At 38.2% G+C, this 19,822-nt stretch overlaps 1 protein-coding gene across 1 annotated transcript in view; it reads right to left on the bottom strand.

The window, feature by feature from the left end:
- Positions 1-19,822, bottom strand: part of NCK2 (NCK adaptor protein 2) — a 57,073-nt gene that overhangs the window by 18,039 nt on the left and 19,212 nt on the right. Inside the window, exon 2 of the mRNA XM_009997893.1 lies at positions 15,125-15,366. Within this exon, the coding sequence (XP_009996195.1) occupies positions 15,125-15,350 (226 nt within the window). The 5' untranslated portion in view covers positions 15,351-15,366. The remainder of the gene's footprint in view (positions 1-15,124; positions 15,367-19,822) is intronic.

Below are 19,822 nucleotides of genomic sequence, written 5' to 3'. Positions count from 1 at the left end.
GAAGAAGGGAGGGGTGGGGTAACATATGCAAGCCCTGCTCTGTGTGTTGTCTGTGTCCTGTGTGTGTTTGGTTAGTGTGAAATTACATTATTATCTTCCCCAAGTGGAGTCTGTTTTGCCTGGGACCTTAATCGGTGAAGAACCCTCCTTGTCCTTTGTCTCGACCCATGATCTTCAAGCCTCTGTCCTCCCCATCCCAGTGAGCACAGTGGGGGGAACTGAGTGTGAGGCCACGTGGCTGGGTCTTTGCTGTGTTAGGCCCAAACCACGACAAAAATTCTGGGACACAGTTCCCTCAACTTCTGCCTTAAATCCTACCCATTCCGCCACAGCTCTTTGCACAGGCTGGGAAAGCATGGGTTTTAGGCATAACATGAATGAGTGCTTGAAAATTTGCTTATGGGAAAAAATATTTCTGAAAAGGATATTTCATTTACAAATTACCCAGTAACTAAAATTGCTGTACAGTACTGGACATTCTTCCCTGAATTTTTTTTTTTAAGTAGTTAATTGTAAATTTCTTCATGCAAATTTAATGCATCTCAATTTCTGTACCTTTTTTCTAGAGAAAAATGTTTTAAACAGTACTATTTGCTTTATGGTTAAAAATACTATAGAAGCCACCACAAAGAGGGTAAGCATAGCATGTTTTTAATGAAAATATTTTCATTTTAATCAGATCTTTAAAATACTGTTTTTCTTCTTTAAAAACAAACCATTATACTTTAAATTGAAACAAGGCATTCCAGAGCTGAAAAACTTAACATTATTATAATCTATTAAGACAATTTCCATTAAACCACTGAAATATTCAAACAAAACAAATTGGAGGCTGATAAATTTAAGGAAGTCAAACAAATGAGCTAGGAGAACTCCCAGCATAAACACTAAGAGGAAAAGCTTGTTCATATACTGACTAATAATAATAGTAACCTCTGAAATAATTAAAAAAATAATTTTTTCTAGCAATTTCTGTTGTTTAGTGACTTACAGAAAACGTTAAGAAATCAATTTCAGCTGAGACTGAAATAGGTTTTATTTCCCCAAATATATACCCAAATTTTAAAGAACTCTCATACTTCTAAAAAAATTCAAAGATAACATAACCAGAAATTCTTGTTGAATTTACTAATTAAGTGTTTTGTGTTCCAAAAGTTTAGCAAAACCTAGTTTTTATTTATAGATAAAATTTATTCAACATTTTATCCAATTTTTATTTAAAATACTAAAATAATTTAATAATTCATTTAATAAAGTAGTTTAAAATACTAAAAATAATTATTGTTCTAGTGCATTTTAATAGAATTGCAGTTTTATTTGGCTTCACAAATATGCAGTTAAAAATATCCTTTTCTGTTTACCAAATAAGGCATTTATCTCCTAATACTAAGACTGAACTGCAACAAATGTATAGTTAATAGGTATAAAAAGTGTAGTGTCTCTTAAAACAAAAGTACATATTAAGAAATTCATTCACTCAATACAGAGATAAACATGTAACTTCTTTATTGCTTGAATGTCCAGATCAGAAACTCATTTAGCTCTACATTTTTTTTAAATTATTATTATTATTTTAAATTAACTTGCCTTCACTTCTTTATTATAAAGGAATTCAGCAGACTGAACTTTTCTGCTACACAAAAAAAACCCAAACACCTCTGCATGTTTTCAGTTTTCAACCACTCATCTCTTCTTCTCCCCCTCCATCTATACATCCAGTTTCTGAGCAGACCTCCAAAAGCCAAGATTTATATGGGATCGTCAGTATTTCAGAAGCAATGTCTGCATCAATAGCAGTCTTTAAAGTACACTGATACAAATTCCAGAAATTTTCAACTGCATTTGTGATACAGAAACGAAGCCTTACGGCTCTATTAATGACTTTTTGTATTTTCTTCAAGAAGCTCAGTATCAAGAGAAGCTACACTAGAACAAATCAGAAAATGGAAACTCTTCTTTAAATGCTAAATTCTGACACTTCAACAACCAATCTGCTTTATCACTTTGTTTTTCAAATACAGCAAAACTCAAAGTTTTCCACACACATTTAGCATGAAGGATTGCATAAAGAAATCAACTCAACCATATTAAAAACTACTGCATTAACTCTTGTAATTTAGACTGTGTTAAACATGCCTGTCTGTTATCAGGAAAGATACATTCAAATTACAGTGTGAGACAAGTTTCCTGTACCCAGAGCATGTTAGAGAACGAGGTAAAAACAAAAGATGTACTACAGGGAAACATGTGCACTGAGTTTTCAAAAGGCAAAACAAATACATATTCTGAAGGCTGGATCTGAAGGCTTCCACCAGCCACTTCATAGATGTTTTTACCCCAATGGAAAAAAGGAAGTGGATTAAGTCTTACTAGGTAAATTTAAAATGGCCTTTGGGCTTTAAATCCTCGGTGGAATAGGAAAACAGTCTCAAATAGAAGGCATATAAAATGAACAGGATTTCTCAAGATCTATGATTCCAATTTTTGCCTACAAATGTAAATTGAAGACAGCTTGCTTTAAATACACAACCTTTGCTTTCAAACAGAGATATTTTAAAGATATTTCTACCTACTTTGTAATTTTATCAATGATGGTTTCTTCATTTTATAAGATGCCCCAGTAGGAAAAAACATAACCAGGACTACCTTAAACCTAAGGCAGCCCTACCATTTTAAGAAAAGACTTAAAAGGTATAGGAAAGACAGCAAAATAGCCCTGTAGGAATTTCAGTTCTTTCTGTTCCCTTGATGTAGAGAAGGAAAACCACCCTGCTACCTTTCCTTCACTAACAGAATATTAACAGAGACCCCACCTGGAATACTGTGTACAGTTCTGGTGCCCTCAGCACAACAAAGATATAGACCTGCTGGAAAGGGTCGAGAGAAGGGCCAGCAAGATGAATAAAGGCCTAGAGCACCTCTGCTATGAAGACAGGCTAAAAGAATTGGGGCTGCTCAGCCTAGAGAAGAGAAGGCTCCGGAGAGACCTTATAGCAGCCATCCAGCACTTGAAAGGGCTACAGGAAAGCTGGGGAGGGGCTTTTCATCAGAGAAGATAATGACAGGATAAGGGGTAATGGTTTTAAACTGAGAGAGGGGAGATTTAGGTTAGATACTAGGAAGAAATTATTCACTCTAAGGGTGGTGAGGAAATGGAATGGGTTGCCCAGGGAGGTCACTGATGCACCATCCCTGGAGGTTTTTAAGGTCAGGTTGGATGAGGTTTTGTGCAACCTGGTCTAGTGGTAGGGTTCCCCGCTCATGGCAGGGGGGTTGGAACTTGATGGAACTTTAAGGTTCCTTCCAACCTTAATGATTCTATGATTCTAAATCCCTACTATGCATGTGGTGCTCCAAGCTGTCTACCCCAATGCATACCCCTGTCTCTCCATAAGCATACAACAGCTTATGTTCCCCCCTTCTAGCATCTGATGGAAAGATGATTAATATTTAGCTATCTCACATTATACAAAGTGAAAGAGGTGCACAAGGCAGCTTGGGATACAAATCCAACTTGCTTACATGAACCCACTGAAGTTTTTATTTTTTAAAAAGAGAAATAATACAGCAAGTTCTAAATAGACTACCCTGAATGTAAGATGACTTTCCAGTTTAAAGACTCTTCCAGATAACAGAGACAGAATATTTCTATTTTGAATATGGGCAATTATAGTACTAACTTGGTCTTCTCACTTCTTGTTTGCTCCAATTTGCTCTCAGTTCTGTACATGACAATGAAAGGCTTAAGAGAAGCCTACAAATACAGACTCAACTCAAAGAAATGCATTAGAAGAAAATGATGCAAATAGTGACTAAGGGCAATCTCACAGCATCAAAAAGCTCAAGGCAGTCCCTCCTGAATGTAACATGGTCAGCTATTCTTTGAGTTTATAATGCTTTATTCCAGTTGGGCCATACTAGCACTAAGCATGATGTAAAGCTTTAGTAATTCTACTCTAAGGTCATAATGACAATGCTATACTATACTCATGTTTTCTAACATAAAATACCATGTTACAAGAAAACCCAAGGTGTTTATTACCCTTTTCTCTGGAAACCTCAGAACAACTCAAAAGCCTGTTATAGATACTGCAATTTTATTCCAAGGCCCTTTCAGGAAAGGAAAGCAAAGTAAATACCACATTTTCTTTACCACCTTCCTCTCTGAACTGCCAAGCCCATAGCTTCATTAATCCAGGGCTCTAAGGTTATTTGCAACTACATAGGCAAAACCAGATCTCCTCATCACTGAAAGAGGAGTAACGGGAAAAGGGCTCACTTAAATCAGCCCATCTCCTCTGAGGCTTGGCTCTCACAGCCAGAACACAAAACCTCATGACTCACACAAAACCAATTCTTCTGTAGGTTATAAGTCAATAATGAATTAATAAGTAATACCACAATGAATTTAGCTCCTGTTCTGGAGAACAACTTCCTGAATTAACATTTTGAAAGTTTCTTAAGGTTTGTAAATTGGTAGGGTCCACGTATGAGAACAAAGGCATTTTCACTATATCCAAATACATTTTCCCTTTCTTTCTTTCACTTTCCATCCTCTTTCATTTACAAGGTTCCAAAGTCTGCTAAACAGGAAAGACGGCAACAACTGCGTACAGTTCAGACAGTCTAAAGCCAAAGCCGTAAATCAGATTTCTGGTGCAAAATACAGCCACAAACAGTCACCCAGTAGAAACAGCACCCCTGAATGTCCACCTGGCCAACCTCATCACCCATTCCCATCAAGAGCAATGGCTGTCCAAATCTGTTTTCTGAAACCACAGAAACTAATTATCAGTCAACAATCACATTTACCATTGAACTGACTCTCCGAGAAAGCCACCTCTGCCACTAGAATGCTCCCCTCCTTAAACAAAACTTAGGTGGGCATTTTCTCTTACACAGCACATTTATGCATACATTGCATGCATCTCAATTCAGTTCCTGCTTTACAAACACACTCCACAAAACAAAGCATTTTTGAGACACAGAAAAAGGAAGGAAATCTTCTCTTGAACATTTTAAGACAAAGCTCTTTTTTTTTTTTTTCCTTTTTTTTTTTCCATGAATGCTGATTTAGAAATTTTGTTTCCATGGTATGAAAACATGTCACCAAATAGCCACCTATTGTTCAGATCTTCAAAAATCCTGAGAAACTGAAAGCAATGGAACACGGGTGGGACCACTAACAGTAAAAGAAATAAATTAATACTCCAAAAGACTCTGGAAGATTAATGTTATGATAGCCCAAGGCCTCAAAAAAAGATCCAGTAATTCTGAAATAAATATTTAGGAACGCATATTGGAGGAAATGCCCACATCTAAGTAATTCTCCGATGATGCTGAGACAGTAGAAAGAGCAGTCACTGTTACTTCAATATAGAAAAACAGCTCATTCTTTGAGTCACTGGAATTCTCTGGAAAATAGTGTCCCTGAGAGTACAAATATGAGATATTGATTTTTGTTGGCCTTCTTAGTTTGGTCTTTAGAAGGGTGACCCAGCTATACATACCAAACAAGGTATGTGCAAGACCTTAAAATCAGCTACTGTTGACTGCTTCTTCTCTGCTACCACCTTCATGTACCAGGAAGTGAAGCTAAAGGAGAGGACAGTACACAGAGTGCAGAGGGATCACATTTTCTGAAAAGCTGTTGGTCACTGCATCCCCTTGTAAGCACATGATTATGGGAAGGGTCCAACCCAGGCACCAGGGTGCAATGTGGTGACCCACACAGTGACTCTTGTTCTCCTACTTCAGCAGACTTTAATCCTCCCAGAAACCTGAGGGAAAGGAGGACATAAGGGAACACAAGAAATCAAGTACAAGGCACTACTTGGAAAAAAGTATTGTATTTTCACTGCCTCAAAAGACGAGGCATAACTAGTAGATTGCTTAAAGGATTTTATTCTACGGAAAAAATGAAGAGTCGAGTGAAGATACAAACTTTTAATGCTAAGAGAGCATAAACTGTCTTTACAGCTGGATCGGGGTGTAGAAGGAACTACCAGCAATGGGGTGACTCTCTTTAATAGGGAATAATGAAACTACTTTGGGAGATAATTTTTGGGCTTACTCTAAGGCCAAACACAAGTACATATTGAAACTAAATGGCATAGAGGGCCAAAGCCAAGAGTCCTCAAAGGTGACAGTTTGGGGAGTAACACCACCCAAGACAACAGTACATGCAGCAACACCGAGTTAAGACGATCCACGTATCTTTTAAAAACAGAATTACGACTAAAGTAAAGGCTCATTCTGTAATCTGTAAATGTCAAATTGTACCTACAGGCACACACACACATACTCTGCGAGGGGAAGGGGGGGAAGTACTAATTACACAAAACTTCGAATGCAATACAAATTAAAATGTATTCATTCAATGTAGACTTAAACCAGCAAAATTTCTTTGTGCCACCAGCTTTGCAACATTTTACCGCATCCACCATCTTAGAAAAATCTGCTGAAAAGTTATGACACATCATGGTTTCCATTATGTGTTTCAAACTCCTAAAGCAGCAAATCCTTTAAATAATCCACCCCAATAAATAATTCACAGAAGACAAACTTTCAGCAGACTGTAGTACACGCAATTGTAAAGTGAAAAAAAGAGTGAACCACTTCTCCCAACCGTAGCTAGCACTGGAGCTCGGGGCACTGCAACAAGCTGCAGGTTCTCTTTTTGCTGCTGCTTCTGGCTTTTCACCTTAGATCAGATAAAGGGCCCAATGCACACATCCGGCAGATAGTCTTCTTATCACATAGTAAAAGAAGCATTACTCTGTACCTTGGGTTCTCCAGAGTATTTATCCATTTCATTTGTTTTCAAGTCTTTTTGCTGCAGGTAACAAAGCATGGAATTTGTGGTTTGTCTGGGGTGTTTTATTTTATTTTGCATAGTTTGCTCTGTAATTTTAGACTTGTTTTCCTTCTTAAGCACATGTTCTTTCAGAAATTATAACATTATATTTTTTTAGAAAGTCTGATTTTAGTTCTCCAAAGCAGACTTCAATTCCTTTAATGCTACTTTCACTGGACATACATAAAGTTACTTACATTTTTACAGCCATACAATAGGTCCATAACCATAAATTTGTGAGGAGTTTTTTTTGCATCCTGGGTGACTATTTTAACATGCATAATAGTAATGCTAATTCAAAATGAATATATTCTTCTACCATTATGTATATATAAAATTGATAGTGAAATGGCAGATCCTCCTACTGTGTGAGCATTGTATAATTTTCCATATGCTGAACTACTGCTATTGAACATGTCTCTAGATGTCCAGAGATCATCAATGAACTGTAAATAGCTGCTTAAGTTAAGCCTGGGTTTTGATGATGGTGATCATGAGGCAGATACGGTTCCACAAAGTAGCAAAGCATTTGAATTATCACACAAATCACCTGCTACCATTCCAGTAGTATTAGCACTGCCAGCTCCTAACTCCACAAGCTGTTGATGGGAATGGAAGAAATGTCTTCCCTGTGTTTGGAAATCATGGAGAGCATCTCCCGTTTCTCCTTTCTCAGCATCTAATGACAGTAATCCATGCAATCAGACTTATCTATTATTACTCTGAAGATAGAAGAAACACAATTGTCCCAACTTTTTTTTTTTTTTTTTTTTTTCCAAACCAGCAGACACCACACCTAAAGGGAGGTTCCCTCACTACCACAAAACCATGTTCCTCAATTTCAGCCCTGGTGAAGTCACCACTGTTGCCACCCCACAACAAACATCCTTACTTTGAGCAATAAGCAGGATGAAGTGCAGCAGAGCAAGTGCTTTTGGCAGAACAAATTTCATCACCAAGTAAGCTATTTTAATACACAGGTTCTAAGAAACTGAACAAAAGCTTGTGCTGTGTATAAAAACTTCAACTGCTTTCCCTCTGTGAAGAGGAACTTAAATTCCTCTACATTGACTGCTTAAAAGTGCCAATACAGATGACTTAGCTTCATCCAGCCCTTCAAGAGACATGACAGACATGCCACTACTGTCATGCCCACATTTTCTGACAAGCTAGAAAGCTTCAAAACAACTCAATGACACAGGAAAAAAACATTTGTGTTGTATTCCTACTAGGAGATTTTACTGCTAATTTCAACTAGAGGTGTTTGGCTAGACAAAAGACTACCTATCATTCCTTCTTAGATATCTTTATATATGATAATTTGACAAATGCCTGCATACTGTAGAAAGTTCTGAAGGTTCCTTACTTATTTTTTAAAAAAACAATGCTGCTCGAGTGGAAAGACTATCGCTTCCTACAGGTCTCTGACAAGGAAGCCCAACATCAGGAACTTGAAGTTCCAAAGAGATTAAAATAACTTCTGTTTGTTAAGGCAGTTCTGTTTTTATTAGTGAACTCTACAAGCTTAAGAGGCTGTGCCATAAATGGTGTATTTGTTATACAGTGATACCGTATTTGTTATGAACACCATTCTTGCATTCTGTAGTAAACTTTACACCCACATGTTGCCCAGAAAATGCTAAAATTGAAAACAACTAATTAAGAGCTAACACAAATATTTTCAAACTAGTACTTGGTCATATTACCGACTTAATGTGTTTTCTGTGATCTTCCAGCTAATATGGCTAAGGCAGCTTGCTAATAAACAAACACAAATTCATCGAGCAAAGAGCAGAGAAAATTCAGTTTATAGCTACAGCTGTGCTAGAAATACTGGGTATGCTTTTCATGATTACACTTAAAAAAACAGTGCTAAAGAACCAGAAAAAGTTCAGTTAAAAACCACAACAATTAGAATCACAGTGAAAAACTTGAGTAGTAACCGAATTTCAGTACTCAACACAAGGTTTAGAAACTATTTGACGAATATCAAAATACTACTTTGTAAAATTAAATCTACTACATAGCACGTCAAAAGTGCTGAAATTGGGACACTAAGATATTTTTTAAAAGAGAAATAACTCAAAGACAAAATAAAAATAAAAGACCACTAGCCCACGCACAAGAAGTTAAAGGTTGATGACTTATTTGGAGAACAATATTTTGTGACCATATTATGAAGAACTATGATGGTAATCATTTAAAATTGCACTGAAATGATTGTATCAAAAAAGGAAGTACACCCAACCTCTTAACCAACAGTTTCCCAATCTTAAAGAAAGCATGAAATAAAAAAAAAAAATGACCTGTTTCTTATTTCTGCTTATTACTATGTGCTGTCTAAAGAAATTTTAAAAAGCTAACTTCTCCAGCAATTTCCAGAAAGCTCTCAAATGGGAAATATGAAAAAAAAAAAAAAAACTTTTTCATATAAATAAATAATTAAAAAAATAATCAGGGGAGAAGGGGAAAGGTGTAAAACTGTTGATTCATGGAAGGGACATTAAATGTAGCACTCAGGACTCAGATTGACCTAGGTAGACACCGTGGAAGCTGACAAACACAGGAGAAACTCCTGGGCACTCACAACACTTCTGAAATAACGTACTAAGAACAGCAATGCAAGTTAGGACTGGTCTCTGTACTTTACATCTCACTTGGCAATTCTTACTTTCCACAGGAAAATCTGACACACTAAATGTTTTACTCACTTATAGAAGCATAATAAAGAAATCATATGAAGAGTCACTCATGCAACTTAAACATCTTTGCAGTGTTAGCGAGATTACTGTTATTTGCCACCATTGTCAACACTCATCTCTAGTGTTTCTATTGTTCCTACGCATTTTGCAAACACATCTCCTGTATTCTTGGTGTCCAGTCTCTTTCAGTACCTTTTAATAAAAGCTTTATTTCTTTTGCTTGGCACCTGTTCCAAAAAAACACACCAAGAACCAAGTGGAAGTGTTTCCAAGGTTTCTTATGTGGTTGTTCACTAAAGGGAGCAAGACACCTTTAAGGTAACTCTACTAAGCAGTGCTGGTTGTGAAGCAAAAGCAGTAACATTCCCAAACCCATGCATTCCCATGAAAATGGCACCCTGTTGCTGGCTCACACACATCAGCCACCCATGGCAGGCTGCTGTCTGGGGAGTTGTGCTGTTGCCAGGAAAATTATTTGCAAAGAGATGGAAAAGATGCAAAAGCTTTCTTTTGCTTGCACAAACAACTGCCTTCTTACTTATTTTTGCTTCCTTCAGATAAGGTTTCTGGCATGACAAAGATGAGACAGCAAGCACAGAGATCATCTTTGCTGAAGAGGGGGAAACCCGTGGAGCCACACTCAGAGGCAGCTCTGGGGGTGGTGCTGGCAAACACCGGCTCCATCCAAATGAGTATGGGAATTCCTTCCCACCCACAGTGCATGGGAAGAATTATATTACAGAAAATTACAGTTTGGAAGATACATGCTGTAAGTATCTTGCTTAGTAAGACTTAATAGAAATGTATAAAAAAATAGTCTTCTCACAAAAGAAATACTGTACAAGGAAACTATTTTAAACTTTATTATAATGAATGAAGATGAAATTTTAATTACAGGCCTGGAAGCTGACTTTTGCCTTAAGAATAGTAATAATTACCAGATTCCATTCAACATGGGCAAACAGAAGACAGTAATTTGAAATGGCTGAATTGCCATTAACTTTTTACTCACAGTATCACTTTGCTAAGACAAAAGAGAATTAGAAGATGAATCATTTAAAATCCTTACTAGGTGGTCTATACACTACAATTCCATAATTAAAACCAAGCTGCTGTAGCTATGTGTCCATTAGAATTCAATCGAGAAGGACATTTAAGAACACAGAAGTAATGTATATGAAACGGAAAAATATTTTTTTAAAAAATAACAGACAGCCATCAACAGAAAAAGTCCCAAAATGTCTTCCCTAAGTGTCCAAGTCACTTAGGGAAAACAAAAGTTTTGGAAAAGTTCCCTGATGACAGGATTCTAAGACAATACAGTACAAAAGAGTAAGCCCTTAGAAAGGGAAAAACAAAGTGAATTTGTTTTGTAAAAAGATGTAGGGTTATCCGAAAGTATCTAGTCAGAAATTACAGAGTCATTTGAGATAAGGTGTTTTTCAGCCTACAAGTAACTGATTTAATGAACATATGCTAAACAAGTGTTAACCAGCCTTTTAATATGCACCCAATGTTTTGGGTTTATTTGCTGATGTTCTTTTAAAAAAATGCTGAAATACAACAGAAATTCCTTAAGACATTGCTGAAAACAAGCTAATGTTTTAAACCATCAATCTGCGTGCTCTAGGTACCCACATGCCCATTAACCTTCCACCAACCTCAAGCCAAACAACAGTAAAGCTGATGGGATTCTATTATTAAAGTATTCAATGGCTGAGATTCAATTAATGACAGTCAATAGAGTTCTGGGAAAATTAGTTTCCAACATCAAACAGGCATGACCTTTTCTCAGACAAGATTGAAAGTTTTCCTAATAAAGGCAACTTTGTAAAGGTTGTAAACTTTCATGGTGTATTTGGCTTTTTATGTACAGCACACCGATGTATTAATTGCTGCCATAAACTTTCATTAGAACACAGACTACATGAATTAAGAACTATTTAGATGATGCATCTTCAACCGCCAACTATGGGGACTATTAATTAAATAGTAATAGCTCTTATGGGGTCTGCCACAATTTGAACTACTGCTGGCACTTTTCATATTTATTGAATATCTCAAAGCAAGTATAAATCAACCACTGGTAATTACTGTGGATAAGCCTAAGAGTGGCACATAGCTATGGGCAATCACAGACAACATACTATATCATTTGTGCAATAACAATGCCTTCAGATGAAATATGTTTGAACACAAGGAAATGCAACTGATTAAGGAAGAGGCAGGGAAAAATTCATCTCCATGAGAGCAACTCTTTGCTGGAGCACCACATGCATAATAGGTGGTACCCTAGTCTGAGCCAGGACAAAGCCAAAGGTCTTTTTACTGATTTTTTTTTTCTTTAGTGACCTCTCTTAAGCAGCACACTTGCTGAAATTAAGAGCAAGCTTTCCAGCTAGTCGACTGATAATGCCCAAATGTTTATAGTTACTGCTGAGAGACCAAGGCCACTTCAATCTGCTGCTTCAGACAGTAAAGGAGCAGAAGAATTGTATCTACAACCTGCCCACAGGGGCGCATGGACTAGACAGATGGCAGAATTTGGCCAAAGAGACTATTCCACACTTAGTATAAATTCTGGGATCACAGAAGTCCCTTCTTCCTTCTATTGTCAACGACCGGCATCCAGGGAAGACTGCATCTATCCATCACCATTGATCCATAGGCTTGTGTGCTCCTGACCCTCACAACCTGAGCCTCAGCTCCTGTCTACTCTGCTCCTATCTCCTTCAGCAGTCCGGGAGCTTCTTGAGGCTGCCCCAGCTCAAGGGAGTACGCTGGGAGTTGCTGGGGGTGAGGGATGGCAAGAGAGGTTTTGAACATTCCTGCATGTATTTGTATATATTTGTACGTATTTTCTTTTATCACTAGAATTTCATTAAAGCTGTTTAGCTTAATTTTCAGCCCAGAAGTCTCTCTCTCTATTCTTCCTCTCCTTTCCCTATCTGGATAGGAGGGGGAGGAGACTGAGAGCATTATTGTCATTTGTTTCATTGCCAATCCTGAGTTAAAACTGTGACAGGTCGGTCCAGGTACATTAGAGGGTTCCTCTCTTTAAAGCCTACCAACGTTGTCACTAGAAGAAGCTAAGGGTCTGATGAGATTTCACAAGACTAATGATTAATTATTGAATTATTATTAATAATTTTTTTTCCCAGTACTTGTTATTTTGGTAATAGCTACAAGATCAAAGTTGAAAAGAGATTTGGTTTAAGGACTAATACTCATGACTGCTGTTCCCATCAGTGCTGGGTTAGCAGGTATTGTAATGTGAAATTTTCTTGTGATCTTAGGAGAGGCATGTTTGATGAGACATTAGACATCCTTCTATAAAAAGAACTTAAGAACTTGTTTCACTGGGCACAGCAAAACTTTTAAAAGCTGTTTCACTACATCAAGCATCACACTGGCAATTTGCAAGCCTTCGTTTAAAAAAATAATGCATTCTTGATCACTGCTCAAAACAAAGGATCCTAAGGAAGGACACATGCTCTCCTTGTTCTGAATGGGAAATTACTGTACAGCAAGACAAGCAAGGCCTTAAGTCTATAGTTTGGTCAAAGATTCCGATTCAGGAAAGGTAAAAAGAAAACTGTACAGATACTTGGTGCACAGCAGAGACATCAGGTTCATTATGCTAAGCAATTCACAGCCATTAAACCATAAAAAAAGAATACCCTTAAGCACTAACTTTTTTGGGGAGTTGTTAAGACTGTCTTCAGCCAATCTGTGAGTCAGGTATGGCTTAGGCAATTTCTTACCACCACAGGATGTAACAGCATAAAAGAGCACGAGAGGTGCAGGAACATGTGGTCAAAAAAAAAAAAAAAAAAAAAAAAAGAGCTAGGCCCCACCATATGGTATTTTTTGCCTCCGCTCAACAAACAAGCTACAGAGAGAACTACTATAAAAGGTATAGGGGAATCAATATATTGTAAAAATGGTCCCTCAGAACTTAAAAGCCCACATACACGAGTGCAACAGTTGAAGTCTGGAAGATGCAACATAAGCAGAGGCTCAACCATGAAACCACCAGGCTTTGTTCTCACACCATTTCATCGGTTGCCACTATAGTAAAGTGCAGCACTCTGCAGCATGTAGCTTTTCTAAAATTGAGGAGTTAAACATGTATATTCTAGGAGAACTCTCTGTTCCTTCACTTAAACACGTTTCTGTTAGATATAAATAAAAATGTGTTTATTTACATCAGGTAAATACTGTCCACATTCTACACAAACATTTGATATATTATCATAACAGAAACAGAATCCTTTCATAAAGCAGCTTTTAGACTATACATATATATTAAACAACATAAATCCATATAAAAAGGAGTTTAAAGTCACAACTGGAATTTTCATTTTATCTAGTTAATTATGTTGGAGCTTATTCTTATAACAAACATTTGTAAAGGAACTGTAATGAGTATATTCCAAGAGTGTCTGTAGAAAAGCCTATGATTTTGAACACCACTGTGGGAAATCTTGTTATAAATTTGTTTGCCTTCCACCCATTGTGTAGTCAATTTTCATGTACTTTATGGAAGCTCAGCTATGGAGGACATGGTAATGAAGAAGTCATTGAGAAATCTAACCTGTTAAGACACAACACTAGCTATTGCCATGTTATTTTCAAGTGAACCTTTTTGCTTTTTAACAAGTCCAGACCCAAACGATAACATTTCTGTTGAAGAGTCAGTATTTTCTACAGCAAACTGCAATGGAAAAAGTTTTCCCCGTGTAGAACTTTTTTGCAAAACACAGGCAAAAACCAAAACAAAAGCAAACAATTATATCTAAACACCTCCAAGGGTGCATCTGTTTCTGTTTTACTCTTTGCATCCTAAAATACAACTAGTAGCTTGTTTGGTCTTTATATGTAAAATGATCACTTACCACCATGTTTAACCTTTTCTAGCTTTACGCAAAGTACATTAAAAGTCATTAAAGATCATTGCAAAAAGAAAGAAAAAAAAAGTACTTTGCCTGTCTTCCAAATACACTACTTCAAAATACACACATTTTTAAAAGGTATATTATATTTTCTGTATGAGACACCGTTAGGAAGACTTTATGTGCAAGTATAAAACAGAGTACATACTAAGGACTTGGAAGCAGAAGAAACATCTCAGACCACAAAAACTTAACCCCTGAAACTGCACATAGCCACATCATATAATCCCATTTAGAAAGTGATTTAGCTTTGCTATGATAGCTATGATGCATAATCCAGTTTACATCCTTCTGTTTCTAAGTGAGGGGATTTGGCATGAGAGGAGAGGATTCAGCAGTTGATATCTCAATGAAAACACAGTTCTTCAGCCACTAAAAATACACAACCTCTGACAAATTGGAACAAAAATAACATTTTTTTCTCCTGGATGTGATGCATGAAAACCTGTTCCAGATTTTTCTTTTACATCATTTTTCCTCCACTCCCTCCCTCAATCATTCGCCATGTCAACTCAAACTAAGAATTAAGAAAATCCAAACAAGCATATTAAAAAATATTTATAAGCATATTATATTTCTAATCTGAAAACCTAAAATACAAAAGGACTTACCCAATGTGTCTTTTAGATTTTTAACCAGAGAACCTTTCTTCAAGCTGTTTTTTCGTTCCACATAATTTGATGGCACATATCCCGTTTTGTTGGCCGCGTTTCTTACCCTCCACCATGTCTTGGAATCATCTAATAGCCAAAGACGCTCATTTTTCTTGATGTCAAGTTCTTGGTCCTGCTGTGCAGTGTAATCCCACTTTGCAATAACTATAACTTCTTCTGTCATCTTTCATGGAGTCCTTCTGCAACAAAATGTTAAAAAAAGCTTATCAGTACACTGTATCACATAATTATTACTCAGTTTTTTGAGTTCTTCTGAAATAAGCAAGAAAAGGGTAGGGAAAAATGAGAAAGCCATCCAGAGAAAGACCTCCTAGATTGAAACTCTTCTTTTAAAAATAAGGGAAGTCATATTGCTCTTTCTTGCTTTTTCTGCCACTAAAATATGACAAAACCTTGAAAATAAGTTTGAGTCATAATGTACTACATCTGCTTTCTCTGACTGTATATAAAATACTATTCAGATATACGTTAACAAAGGCTAATTTATGAAACCCATTTCATTTTTGCACATAGCATTATAGAACTATCCCACGCAAAGTTCTGATCTGAGGAATATGAATAATACAGCAACATTCAAAAAATATTTTTCCTTTTGCCCTTGTTCCCCACCCTCATACTAATGTATTACCTGTAACTTTTCTGTGTTTAAACAAAGTTAGCTTTTTTTAAAATATTTTTTTTTGGCAGTATGTTAGAAATACTTCAAGAAGTAATGAAACTCAGCAGTAAAATCTTCCATCAAGAAGAGGGTACTGTCTTTAGTAAGCCTTTGTGCAGAACAAGACTGCATTTTGGGAGAAGCCTTTGTTCCCTCTTCACTCCCAGGAAGATCCCAGCTCACTCACTGCATTCCTGCACCAGTGGGGTGGAGAAGAATAACCAGATCACTTCCCTGGACAACATCTCATTTCTTCCCTATGTGAAACTTATCCAGACTTCTGTTAAGATTGAATGAGTCTTTTTTTTTTTTTTTTTTTTTTACTTTCCTGTAACAAGAACTATCATTTCCAAAGCTATTTGTCATGTGCACAAAGACAGCTGCATGCCTCCACTTTTTCCTACGCATCCCAATGATTAGCAGGAACAATGTGAGGGAGCATAATAGCGTGCAAGGAAAAGTCCCATGCCAGTGCCATTCAAACATATTATAACGCCAACCAAAATGTGTTGATTTTACTCTCTGAATTCTGAGAAGCTACATAAAATTTTTTAATCACTGCTGAGGGCTTGTGGGGGAGAGGGAAATGGAGGAGGACAGGAGAAAGTGGGAGATGAGAATATATTTGAAGATCAATGTAGCAGATTTTTTTTAAGTAAAAGCTGTAGATTTCCATTTTATTACAAATTAGTAGAAACGGGTCCCCCATAAAATATTAATGTCCAAGGATCTTTTTAACATGATTTGACATTGCTGCCTAGTTCTTAGCAGTCCACAACCCTATGATCTCTTATAGCTAATAGTTTATGTGACAGAAAGGTAATTAAAAAAAAGCAAACCTCATTCAGAAATTCTGTTCAGCACACAAGTTGTATCACCTATATTCAGAAAGGGTTCCTTCTGCAGTCTGTGAACACATGCACACAGTTCCTCCATTTAGCTACAGCAAAAGCTGTGAAAACTACATGCTAGACAGCATGACAGTCTACTTCTTCAGAGAAAAAGAATCATCAAGGTTGGAAAAGACCTTCAAGATATTCAAGTCCAACCATCCGCCCTACAGCCCCTAAACCCCTAACCACTAAACCATCTCCCGAAACACCACGTCCACCCATTTTTTTAACACCTCCAGGGATTGTACTTCCACCACCGCCCTGGGCAGCCTGTTCCAGAAGAAGAGTTTTCCTTATTTAATCTGTAGTCATAAGACACAATAGTGGACTGTGTTATAATTTTATAGCCTCCTCTTATCATATTTTTTGTTTCCAGGAGAGCATCATATAGGGTTAAGTTATGATTGCTAAACTATTAAGACAGCAAAGCTCTGGGAAGCACCAGCAACATCACCCCTCATGGCGAATGTAGGATAACATTTATATTTAAATCTGAAGCAGAAATCAGCAAGCTTAAATTATCATTTTGCAATTAGAAAACACAAAGGAACATACAACAATTAACACGCTATTCAAATGTGAGTTTGCATAGCTGAGAGCCATAAGATGAATTAAAAAACAAGTTATGGTGTTTTGAACAACTGAGAAGTGGCACAACCCTCACAGTTCAAACAGGGTGTAACTAATGCAAGTCGCATCAATGATTTTACAAGAAATAAGTCACTGTGGCCTTCAAAATATTTTTTTCCCCCCAAATAATAATCTGATCTGACAATGACATAGGAGAGCCTGAGCTTTGGACCACAGTCTCCAATAAACTGCCCTCATTTCTGACTCACATAAAATGGACAGATAGCCTACAGGTCAATAAGCTGATGTAGCCTCAGGGGAACTGCAATCAAACATGTTCTGGAGGCTGATGTTGTCAGTGTAATCTCTCTCTCCAATTTAGATCAGTTAATTTAATTCCAGCAATTGCAAAATGGTTAATTCTTACTATTCCTAGGTACAGGAAGAACAAAGAAATAGGACACTGTGCTGGTTTGGCATGTTTTTTGGTAGTGGGGGTGGGGCCCCACAGGTGGCTGCTGTAAGAAGCTGAGGAGCTCCCCCCAGCTCCAAAACCAGCCCAGGAGCCATTGGAGAGAGACAATAGATGTGCCTCTGCAATTAACATACAAAAGAACTGATATAAGGACAAGAAGTTGGAGAAGAGCTGTGCTGGGTAGGTGAAAGGCAGTGCTGGGGGTTAAGATCCCATGGTTGGTGAGGAAGAATGGGAAGAAGGTGCCAAGCAGAAGTTTCCCTGCAATCCATGGCGAGATGGCAGCTGTGCCCCTGCACTCATGGAGGAACATGGTGGAACATTCCCTGAAGGCACCAGGACGGGTGAGCTTGGCCGCTGGATTTGGATTTTGTGGCCAGTGGACCCCGATTATGCAGCTGTGGAAGACCCCAGTGCCAAGGGAGATGGCTGTTCCCAAAGGAGCCCGTGACTCTGTGGGAAGCCCAGGCTGGAGCAGCTCCGGACCTCCGGACCATGAGTCCGTGGGAAGGACTCATGAAGGAGAGGTTCCTGGAGGACTCTCTGCCATAGGAGGGACCCCGTGGGGAAGAAGGGAAGGACTGTAAAGAATCCTTCTTCCTGAGGAGGAAGGAGCAGCAGGAACCACCAGCCTGTGAACTGACTCTAAACTCCATCCCCTGTCCCCCTGTGCCGCTGGGGGGAAGGAGGGAGAGAAACTGGGAACAAAGTGATTTGGGCCCGGGGAAGAAGGGAGGGGTGGGGTAACATATGCAAGCCCTGCTCTGTGTGTTGTCTGTGTCCTGTGTGCATCTGATTGGTGTGAAATTACATTATTATTTTCCCCAAGTGGAGTCTCTTTTGCCCGGGACCTTAATCAGTGAAGAAGCCTCCTTGTCCTTTGTCTTGACCCATGATCTTCAAGTTGGCCTCTGTCCTCCCCATCCCAGTGTGTGTAGGGGAAGGGGAATTGAGCGAGTGGCCACGTGGCTGGTTCTTTGTTGTCATCTTAGGCCCAAACCATGACAGACACCATGAATGAAGTTTGGCTGGTACTCCTACCACACAGGCTCCTCTTCTATATGAGGTTATTTTCACAACACAGGCAAGTTAGAATCTTCTACCAATAGTACAGTATATTAATAATAAAAAATTAAGCACAATCTTTGACTAGTGACTGATGGAAAACTTAACTCTCCCTAACCCACTGGAGAAAAAAAAAAATAATTATTTGGTCCCCATTTTAAGAGTTACTAAGTAGTCTCCACAGTATTGGGCAATGACAGAAGGAGACAACCATGCGTCAGAGCTGGCGACATCAGCAATAAAGTCATACAATCATAGAATGGTTTGGGTTGCAAGGGACCTTAAAGATCATCTAGTTCTAACCATCCCGCACAGGCAGGGACACCTCCCACTAGATCAGGTTGCTCAAGGCCCCATTCAACCTGGTTTTGAAGACCTCCAGGGAGGGGGCATCCACAACCTCCCTGGGCAACCTGTTCCGGCATCTCACCACTCTCAGAGGAAATAACTTTTTCCTAATGTCCAACCTGAATCTTTCCTCTTTAAGCTTCAGACCACTGCCCCTCGGCCTCTCTCTATACACCCATGTAAAAAGCCCTATCCCAGCTTTCTTGTAGGTCACCTTCAGATACTGGAAAGTTGCTCTAAGGTCATCACAGAGCCTCCTCTGAACAGGCCCAACTTCCTCAGCCTGTCTTCATCGGGGATGTGCTCCAGCCCTCTGATCATCATGACATTCTGGTCTCAAAACTGGAATTGGAACAATACAGTCCTCTGAAATTGACTCAGGACAGGGAGCCCCAAGCTACCCAACTTATAAAATTCTAGTTATTGCCACGGAATCACAGAATGCTTTGGATTGGAAGGGGCCTTAAACATCACCTAGTTCCAACTCCCTTGCCATGGACAGGGACATTTTTCACTAGATGAGGTGACTTACAGCCCCATCCAACCTTAACATTTGTAATACTGTCACTCTGCCAAAGAAACAATGTTATTTCAGAAGCAGTCCCCTTGCATGATGCAATTTTGGC

The sequence above is a fragment of the Chaetura pelagica genome, unplaced genomic scaffold, assembly GCF_000747805.2.
Source record: "Chaetura pelagica isolate M959 unplaced genomic scaffold, ChaPel_1.0 scaffold123, whole genome shotgun sequence".
NCBI classification, from domain to species: Eukaryota; Metazoa; Chordata; class Aves; order Apodiformes; family Apodidae; genus Chaetura; species Chaetura pelagica.
Note: the sequence above shows the minus strand (reverse complement) of the source record. Positions and strands in the feature narration are given on the sequence as shown.